Source organism: Triticum aestivum, chromosome 3D (genome assembly GCF_018294505.1).
Source record: "Triticum aestivum cultivar Chinese Spring chromosome 3D, IWGSC CS RefSeq v2.1, whole genome shotgun sequence".
Classification (NCBI taxonomy): Eukaryota; Viridiplantae; Streptophyta; class Magnoliopsida; order Poales; family Poaceae; genus Triticum; species Triticum aestivum.
The window spans coordinates 6,140,599-6,150,498 of record NC_057802.1 but is presented as its reverse complement, the minus strand read 5'-3'; the positions used below and the strand labels follow the sequence as shown (position 1 = coordinate 6,150,498).

Sequence of the window (9,900 nt, the reverse complement as noted above, 5' to 3'; positions counted from 1 at the left end):
CGCATGTGCTCTTTCACTAGTAAAAAAATAAGTTATAGATTTTTTTGAGGCAAAAGAATAAGGTATAGATGGATTGTTTTTTTGGTTCGCCAGGGAAAAAAAAGCACCAAATGGGCCTTTAAATTGCCGTGTCTATTGGGCACTACAGATTTTTTGGGATGCCTAAAAAAACTACAGATCTTTTGGGATAGATTAGAGTACTACTAGCTCTCAAAGGCCCATGCGCACCCTTATCTCATCTTCCAGCCGCATACTCGACCCAAAGAGATCCCCTCGCTCTCACAGACCCAGTGATGCTGGCCATCTCCACTGTCAGACCGCGCCAATGGCATCCATCCCCTCCCTCGCCGTCTCCGGCGCCGCCGTCGCTGCCAAGCCCCTTCCGAGCTCCGCCGGCTTCGACAAGGTGACTTTCTCTTCTCTGTTTCCTCCCCCTTCTTCTCTGGACCAAGAAAGATTGCCGTGTGCTTCAGCAGGACTCATTTCTTTTTCTTTCACCATTGCATATTCGCAGGGCGGTTCTTATCAGAGGAGCACCCAAGCAGCGGAAAATGGCAGACTGGAGAGCGAGAGCCCCCCTCGGCCGCTAGACGCCCAGGAAGCAATGAGCATGCTGAAGGACGGCCGGACGGTGCAGTCAGCGATGTACGTGCCCCTGCTTCACCGGTGCGTCGAAGCCAGCGACCGAGGGGGGCTCCGCACCGCCAGGGCCCTGCACGGCCACATGGCGAAGACCGGAACCGTCGCGGACATGTTCGTGGCGACGTCCCTGGTGAACGTGTACATGAGGTGCGGGGCGAGCCGGGACGCGCGCAGCCTGTTCGACGAAATGCCCGAGAAGAACGTGGTCACCTGGACGGCGCTGATCACAGGCCATACTCTGAATTCTGAAGCGGTGCTGGCGCTGGAGGTGTTCGTCGAGATGCTCGAGCTGGGGCGGTACCCGTCGCATTACACGCTGGGCGGCATGCTGAACGCGTGCTCTGCCGCGCGCAGGATCGATCTGGGCCAGCAGGTCCATGGCTACTCGGTTAAGTATGGGGCCGATACGATCACGAGCATGGGCAATTCACTTTGTAGGATGTACTGCAAGGCTGGGGACTTGGAGTCTGGCCTGAGGGCCTTTAAGGGGACCCCTGACAAGAATGTGATCACCTGGACGACGATGATATCGTCCTGCGCCGAAGATGAGAACTACCTGGAGCTTGGGCTGGGCTTGTTTCTCGATATGCTCGAGGGAGGGGTGATGCCGAATGAGTTCACGTTGACCAGCGTCATGAGCTTGTGTGGCGCGAGGCTGGATATGAGCCTGGGCAGGCAGGTCCAGGCTTTCTGCTACAAGGTTGGGTGTGAAGCGAATCTTCCGGTGAAGAACTCCACAATGTACCTCTATCTCAGGAAGGGCGAAACGGACGAGGCCATGCGGTTGTTTGAAGAGATGGACAGCAGCAGTATCATCACGTGGAATGCAATGATCTCGGGGTATGCTCAAATCATGGACTCAGCAAAGGATGACCTCCATGCTCGTTCCAGAGGGTTCCAGGCACTCAAATTGTTCCGTGATCTCGTGAGGTCTGAATTGAAGCCTGACCTGTTCACCTTCTCAAGCATCCTATCAGTCTGCAGCGCCATGATGGCCTTGGAGCAGGGTGAGCAAATCCATGCAAACACGATAAAGACTGGATGTCTGTCCGATGTTGTTGTGAACAGCGCGCTGGTAAACATGTACAACAAGTGTGGATGCATCGAATGTGCGACCAAAGCCTTCGTCGAGATGCCAACACGGACACCTGTCACGTGGACCTCTATGATTTCAGGGTACTCGCAGCATGGCCGGTCCCGAGATGCGATACAGCTCTTTGAGGACATGATATTGTCCGGCGCCAGACCAAACGAGATCACATTCGTAAGTTTGCTGTCAGCCTGCAGCTATGCTGGTTTGGTCGAGGAGGCTGAGCGCTACTTTGACATGATGCGGAATGAGTATCATATAGAGCCTCTCGTGGACCATTACGGGTGCATGGTTGACATGTTCGTGCGGTTGGGCCGGCTGGATGATGCATTTTCCTTCATCAAGAGAACAGGCTTTGAGCCGAACGAGGCCATCTGGTCCAGTTTGGTGGCTGGATGCCGGAGTCATGGGAACATGGAACTTGCTTTCTATGCCGCTGATAGGCTCCTTGAGCTCAAGCCGAAAGTGATTGAAACATATGTCTTGCTGTTGAACATGTACGTGTCTACTGGCAGATGGCGTGACGTTGCTAGGGTGCGCAAACTGGCCAAACATGAAGATGTCGGGGTTCTCAGAGACCGTAGCTGGATTGCAATCAGAGACAAGGTGTATTTCTTCAGAGCTGATGACATGACTCACCCTCAAGCTACAGAGTTGTATCAATTGTTGGAGAATTTGCTGGAAAAGGCTAAGGCCGTAGGGTACGAGCCGTACCAGAATGCTCCTGAGTTGTTATCTGACAGCAAGGAGGGCTATGACGACAAGCCTGCTGCTGCCGCAGGTTCACTAATAAAGCACCACAGCGAGAGGCTAGCTGTTGCTCTGGGGCTGCTCAAAACACCTCCTGGTGCGACAGTCCGTGTGACCAAGAACATCACCATGTGCAGGGACTGCCACAGCTCTATCAAGTACTTCTCATTACTCGCAAACAGAGAGATTGTTGTCCGGGACAGTAAACGGCTTCACAAGTTCAAGGATGGTCGGTGCTCGTGTGGGGATTTCGGTGGTGCGCTCCTCCTGTGATGCCGAAAAATCTCATGCATGCGCACCCTGCTATTCTATTCTGAGAACACGACAATTTTTGCATTGGAAACAGGTTTGATTTCTCTGAAGAAGTTGTTTACTGCAAGGTACCATGAGATGTCCGTTTGCTTGTAGATTTTTGTATGAAAGCATGATTTGTTCAGTCGGCATTGGTGACATATATGGGAGTATATATGACCATGCATAAACCCAGTCAGATTTCTGTCTGAGGTATGCTCACATCCTTAGCACTGTAGAACGGTTCAATATATGTGTAACTGTTGTAAATGCTGGCGTATTAGGGTCAGGTTTCATTGTTTTATTTCATTCACAATGCTGACTCAAATTTTGAATTCTCTGGCCCATAATTTGAGTGGAAGCATTGTGTACCATATGAAACAAATCTGCTGTATGATACAAATTTTTTGAATTGTAAAGATTATTTGTAGCATGTCTACAAATAATTGGTATATATATACACAAGATTTTATCCTGCTACCGGTGTAGTTGCTCCCATGTGTGTTTGTGTTTCACACAATTTTTCTTCAGTCTCATAGCACTTGGTACTCTCTCTTCCTTCCGGCGGGAAAGAAGAAAGATGGGGCTCGACAGCCGCTGTTCCCTGTCGCTAAGTTCCAGTGCTTTTCCCTGCCGGAAGGAAGGGATGAAGGTATGGGAGTGCAGCAGCCGCAGGAGAAAGAGTTAAAGGAGGGCGGTGTCGGGGAGAGGAGGAAGGTTGCGGTGGCTGCTGTCATTGTCACCATGAACCTTGGCATCCTCGACTGCCCCATCTGCTTCCATCCCCTGCAGCCTCCCATCTTCCAGGTACACCCTGTCCCTGTTGTTGGTTCATCTGTACGTGCTGTACTACTGAAACCCCACAAACTCCTTCAGGAAGGACGGTGCCAATTTATTTCTGCCGTAGTCGCAAAAACAAAACTCAGTTATTGATTTTTTTAGAGCAAAACTCAGTTATTGATTTGATCCTGGAATGGAACGTAAGTGCCAGGTTTTGGACCTGTGGTTTTGTAGTGGCAAGTTGCAAGTCAAGGTTGACATCTCTGAACAATTAGAATAAAATCAGGCGTAAACATTAGCCCAGATGCCCAATAAATCAGTAAAAATTTCAGCAATTTTTGTTGCCTTCAGTCCATTTATGAGTTGTAAAATCTTTCTGGTCATCATTGTTCGGATCCCCAAATGGGGAGTATCCTGTTCTCTAGCAATCACTGGTTGGTCAAGAAATCGAATATAGATGGACAACTGAAGCGTTAAGCTCATCATTGCTCAGAAACCATAAACAAGGGAAAGAATACTGTATTCCTGGAAGTATTGATATTTATTTATTTTTGCAGTAGGGGAGGTAGGGTGGTTTGTATGAAAATTGGCTTTAACCACTTTGATGGCATATGTACAATCCGTCAGGTCTGGTCAGAAGTTCAGAACAGCATCAGAAGTAAATATGCATACTGTTCATACTTCACAATTAGCATGCTGTTCATCATTTTGGTTGTATTTTTGTCATTCACAATTAGCATTCAAGTTAATTTAAGCATATCAATTCACATGTGACGGAATCCATCGAAGTTGATCGACATCCACAAGTCCACATCAAACTGGGACCAACCGTCCTGGTGGGCGAAGATGGGGAACTTGTTACTTGTTAACATGATGCTGGTGCCCCTTCGCGGTGTCATCTCAGTTTGTTGCGTCCAGCTTTTGACAGGTGAGTACTTCTAAGTCTCGGTTTTTGGACGTGTGGCACCTGTGTTCGTTTGATAGATCTCTGTTTTTGGAACTGTAGTGATGTTCTATCTGATTGCAGAGCAGTGTTTGTACTCGGGGCAAAATAATTTGCCTGAAACCGTTGAAAGGAATTACACAATAAATGACCCCTCAGAAGAAACTACACAGGGTATTTTCTGTCACTTGTGCCATCTTACGAGGTAGACAGTGGAATTCACTAACACTGAACCTACACCAGGCTTTTCACATCCTGAGTATGTTGGCTGTTCAATTTTTCAGAGTTAAAATGCCACTTTTGTCGACCTTAGGTTTCTTCAATAAGATTCATTGTAGGATTAGCCAATCTTGACCATTGAAACTGGATTGTAGTCTTAGATAGTAACTCCATAGTTTCAGAAGAAAACATTAGTTCTCTGGACCGACAGCAAGTAGATGTCGCCTGAAGATTTCAGGGCCTGCAGGTCTTCCAGCACGGATGGATATGCGTCCTCCACCTCCGACGCCGGGAGGCCGTCGGGGAAGGTTCTGATCAGCGAGAGCAGCTCGTCTTTGCCCCTGACGTCGTGCGTGCGCTTGTACGAGTAGCACTCGCCGTCGAAGCGCACCTTGGCGTTGTTCCTCAGGCTCTCGGCGACGGCGCCGTTGCCGTCGATGTCGACGTAGGTTTTCTCGTTGATCTGGTGCAGCGTGAGAGGTTCCCTCGTCCTCTCGAGCAGCGCGATCACATCTCTGATCTGTTTTCCGACGGCGGACGTCCTCACTTGGTTGATCTTCTGTAGCCGCGCGGTGTCGTCGGAGAATCTGATCTGTGCTCCGGCGGCCAACTTCCTCGCGGTGCTAGTCTCTTTTGGCCGCATTTCAAAGAACCTGTCAATAATATATTTTGATGACATATAACCCATATTTTGTTGACCAAAATTATAAGTCAAAGTTTGACATGAAAAACAAAGTGCCCTTGTATATAAAAACGGAGAGAGTATTAAAATGGGGAAGAGAACAATGATTTGGACTTTAGGGAAGGGGGTTAGAGAAGGAAGAAGAGGAAGGAGTGTAGAGAAGATGAAGAAGACTGGAGAGCAACTAATCAAGGGGTACCCCTTGCGGGAGCCCGGCAAGGGTCACTTTTGGTGGGCTGAGAGCGCACCACGTGCTAGCCGCTCCCTTGTGAATTTTTTTTTTTTTTGTACTCTCAAGTTTTACATGTTTTTTTTGGTTTTGCCCGATTTTTTCTAGGTTTTGAACAAAAATAAAATTTCGGAACAAATACCTTTTGTGTTGGAAAAAATTGGGTCTTTTTGCTTCCGTGAGAGGCACAAGTTTGCTTCTGTGAGTGGCATAATTGTGCCTTTCGTAAAAGGAGAAAACATATTTTTTTTGGCTTTCGCGAGAGGTACATATTTGCTTTTGCGAGAGGAACATATTTACTTCTCATGAGGCACATGTTTGCTTCCTCTGTGCCTCTCGGAAAGGGGAAAACACGGTCCAGCTTCCTTCCCCTGGTTGCAAACCATCTCAACATTGTTGCCGCCGGCCACGAAAAATCACCCCCACTGATCCCAACTGCTCGTCGCCAGTTTCAGACCGTGGTAGCATTTGTTTGCCATTGTTCCAGCAAAACACAAAAATGGCAATGGGGCGCAGAAACAATGAAGTGATCCCAACAAAACATAAAAATCATGCTTCCGACAAAAGAAAAACATGGTTCCTGCAAAAAAATATCGTCGGTTCCAACAAAAGCCATAGATTGTCGCCGTCAGGTCGTAGCAAAGAAGCAGGGAGGGCGGATAGAGCCGCCTGGTTCCTCTCCTGCTGCAGCCTGAACCTGACGAGGCCCTCCTTCAGCGCCATCTGGAAGCAGAAGCAGGGAGCACGGATCAATCAGAGTTTCCAGATTCCGGCCGGGCCACCCTTGTTATGCACAAGATGGCGGAGGAGCGCAACACGGTACCGTCTCGGCTTTGGATTCAATTTTTTTTTGAGGGGTGGCTTTGGATTCAAATCTAAATCTGCAAAAGGTCGGCATCGGGCAACCGGGCCTACACACCTCTGGCCCATTGCCCGCCATTGCCAACATAAAAAAAAAGGTTAAGACCCGTGTCTGATTAAATTCACCATTTGAAGGTTCTTGTACCTAGTTCTAACTTCTAAACCCGAAACAACTAAACCATGCCTATAGAACAAATATCCTATTTCTAAACCGCATATACATATAAATATTATGGATTGCACGATACGAAAATGTGAGTCATGTGTCATTAGATGCACATTACAAAGAACTTTTTGATAATATATTTTGATGACATATAACCCATAGTTTGTTGACCAAAATTATAAGTCAAAGTTTGACATGAAAAACAAAGTGGCCTTGTATATAAAAACAGAGAGTATTAAAGTGGGGAAGAGAACAATGATTTTGACTTTAGGGAAGGAGGTTAGAGAAGGAAGAGAAGGAGCGTAGAGAGGATGAAGACGACGGGAGAGCAACTAATCAAGGAATCACTTTTGGTGGGCTGAGAGCGCACCACGTGCTGGGCGCTCCCTTGTGATTTTTTTATTTTATTTTTCTGTTTGTGTTTTCAAGTTTTAGATTTTTTTTTGTTTTGCCCAATTTTTCCTAGGTTTTGGACAAAAAGAAAATTTCCGAACAAAAACCTTTTGTGCTGAAAAAAGGGTATTTCTGCTTCCGCGAGAGGCACAAGTTGCTTCTGCAAGAGACACAATTGTGCCACTCGAAAAGGAAAAAAACATTTTTTTTGGCTTTCGCAAGAGACACGGATTTGCTTCTACGAGAGGAACATATTTATTTCTCGTGGAGGCACAGGTTTGTTTCCTCTGTGCCTCTCAGAAACGGGAAAACATGTGGTCCCAGCTTCCTTCTCTAGATTCATTTCAGCTCGAGGTACACGGGAGAATCCTGGGGAGACCACACAATGTCCGAGACGAGCAGCGACGCACCCGCCTGGTACGTCGTCGTCAGCCGCCCGACGCTCGGTGTCTTGCTGCCGGACACAGAGAGAATGCCAATCCGCGTATGCACTTCGATCTTGTACTTGAAATCCTCCTTTTCTATCGGGTCACTCACGAGGTGGATCACCGACAGTGCACGCCCCGATGGGATGCTGCGGTCGACCACAAGGAGAAACACCGCCCTGCTGCCGAGGGACACCAGGCGGGCTGGCTCGTCGTTGCGCATGCTCAGGGGGGAGAGGCTGCTGGCTGTGACACGGGTGTACTGGATTGTAGCGTGCTCCATGTTGATGTGGTCGCGCAGGGACCGTCCACGGTAGGGGCGGGAGCCAGCGATGGGACAGTGGCATGGGGCATGGAGGCAGGACTCTTCATGGGCTAGCTTCTCCGTGAACGGGATCGTCTCGGTGCACCCGTGCTCCTTGAACGAGCACGGCATGGTCAGGCCGCCGAGGATGCGCCCCCAGACGTGGCAGCCGGTGCGCTCCGAGGCACACAAGCCGCAACTACGTTGCTTCAGATCGGCGCAACACTTTAAGCATGTGATGTGGCCATTTGCGCACTGCAGACACAAAGAAACAGGAACATACAGGTGTTACTGAAACAGAACAAAAACGTACTGTACAAGCGTTACTGAAACAACACAAGTGTACTGGATTACCGCTGCTGCCAGATTTGTGCCTCACTATGTACAGAAATTTTGATACAAAGCATAGCGTCTTCGCAAATTTTAAAGTTCACGTATCACATGTAATGGCTTTCCAAACCTTAGGCTCAAACTCTGTTGCTGCGCATATATATGACTTTCATGGTAGTAACCGTTTGTTGAATCTGGGTTCTCTCAGTGATCCAGAGAGGCTAAGACTGACAACGCATCATCAACACTTATCATGGCAATTAGCAAGCCACAGGAGAACAAATACATACTCAAATCGACTAGAGAGCGTCGACAGGGGAAACGTAATACCCAAATGGACTAGAGAACGTCAAACACATAATGAAAGGTGGTGTGGCCTATATGCCCACATCTTAATTTAGTAAATTTCCTAGAAGAATCAGAATAAGAAGAATTTAGAATTCTACGAGCAACATACTTACAAGGAGATCATAACTGATGCAAGAAGATATTTGCTACAAGTAAACTATCAGAAACAATAGTTGAGAGAGATAGTTAGTGAAATCCAGACCAGCCACATTCTTTCAAACGAGAATAGCTTGTACACGGAGTTCGGCAGGGTTAAGACTTCACTAAAAAGGAGCAAGTATTGAAAAAGGGAATATTAGGTTGTACCACATGACCCCTTCACCTGAAAAATTGGTGGAACCAACGGACTGCAACAACCAGAGCACTCCAGCAACTTGGGGTTTACGTTGAGAGTGATCTTCGTCACCTCAGCCGTAACCTTAGCCTTCTTCCCGGAGCAGTTCTCCTCCGCCGAGACCCTTTCGGCACCAGCCTTCTGCAGATTGCTCACGGCAAAATGCAAAGTTGTTGATCAGTAAATGCAACAGATGGCTAAGGCAGTGAAGAAAAAAAAAACAGGTAGATGATCGATCTTCAGAGATTTCAAGGTCCATTTTCGAAGGTTGATACAGGATACGTACGCCAAAATGTCCAACTGGCGAATCAGGATTATCTTGGATCAGAGTCAGACCATAGAAATCTGCAAAATCGCTCCAAATTGGGGCTATTACGTGAGCGCACGCGCTTCACTCAATTTGCCCCCAAACCCTAAACCTCCGGCCAACGCCGCCCCTCGAAATCACGACCAGCGGCGAGCTCCGCCACCTCCAGCAGCTTGAGCGGAGGTGCCGGTGCCGCGTCCCCTTCCGCACCTCCGTCAGGCCACCGCCGCCCTCCTCCTAAAGCGGGCAACCCACGAACCCCATGCAGCACTGCACGCGGTGAATCGCGGCGGCGGTTGCCGGATGATATGCTGGGCAGGGATCAGAGAGAGAAATGCGTGCGAGTTATTCACCTTGTCCATGATGGATGGATGGACGATCGGTCGATCGAGATCTCCCGCTCCCGCTCCCGCTCGCGCTCGCTGCTTCTGAATCCAGTTGCCGTCCCGTCGAGCTGTGCGATTTTTTAGCAGCAGCGGTTGTCGAGGGAGAAAGAGGATCTGTTTCCGTTCTCCATACGCCAGGACCCTTTTGCACCTTTTCTAGTCCAAAAAATTAATAAAATGGAGCCCAAGTTTATCTGGATTTTTTTTAAAAATGTTTGGGCAAATAGGGGATTTGATTACACAAATGCATGTTTTTTTAGCTACAACACTTTGCATTCGAAACTACGAGGACCGACCAAGTCGACGGCCGCAACACAAGTTACATCAAGCGAAAGGTCTGGTGGCCATAAAGTCTAGCACTCAGCGCGGCTTCGTCAATTGATAGCCGTCAGCACATGCGCTGGGTGATTACATGCTCCA

The 9,900-nt window shown here is 48.3% G+C and overlaps 4 protein-coding genes across 4 annotated transcripts; 2 read left to right on the top strand and 2 right to left on the bottom strand.

The window, feature by feature from the left end:
* The first annotated feature begins 221 nt into the window (after positions 1–221).
* LOC123076798 (putative pentatricopeptide repeat-containing protein At5g52630) lies at positions 222–3,043 on the top strand. The gene is made up of 2 exons (XM_044498929.1): positions 222–406; positions 515–3,043. Exons 1-2 carry the CDS (start codon positions 326–328, stop codon positions 2,753–2,755), a joined length of 2,322 nt encoding a protein of 773 aa, XP_044354864.1. The 5' UTR covers positions 222–325; the 3' UTR covers positions 2,756–3,043.
* Positions 3,044–3,307: 264 nt separating this feature from the next.
* LOC123076800 (uncharacterized) lies at positions 3,308–4,807 on the top strand. The gene is made up of 2 exons (XM_044498931.1): positions 3,308–3,580; positions 4,343–4,807. Exons 1-2 carry the CDS (start codon positions 3,428–3,430, stop codon positions 4,493–4,495), a joined length of 306 nt encoding a protein of 101 aa, XP_044354866.1. The 5' UTR covers positions 3,308–3,427; the 3' UTR covers positions 4,496–4,807.
* Positions 4,808–4,851: 44 nt separating this feature from the next.
* LOC123076012 (uncharacterized) lies at positions 4,852–6,566 on the bottom strand. Its single transcript, XM_044498480.1, has 3 exons — positions 6,546–6,566; positions 6,234–6,349; positions 4,852–5,368 (listed from the first exon to the last, which is right to left on the bottom strand). The coding sequence occupies exons 1-3, from the start codon at positions 6,564–6,566 to the stop codon at positions 4,894–4,896; spliced, it is 612 nt and encodes a 203-aa protein (XP_044354415.1). The 3' UTR covers positions 4,852–4,893.
* Positions 6,567–7,177: 611 nt separating this feature from the next.
* Positions 7,178–9,591, bottom strand: LOC123076799 (putative E3 ubiquitin-protein ligase SINA-like 9). The gene is made up of 3 exons (XM_044498930.1): positions 9,448–9,591; positions 8,776–8,928; positions 7,178–8,030 (listed from the first exon to the last, which is right to left on the bottom strand). Exons 1-3 carry the CDS (start codon positions 9,454–9,456, stop codon positions 7,386–7,388), a joined length of 807 nt encoding a protein of 268 aa, XP_044354865.1. The 5' UTR covers positions 9,457–9,591; the 3' UTR covers positions 7,178–7,385.
* Between the last annotated feature and the right edge of the window lie 309 nt (positions 9,592–9,900).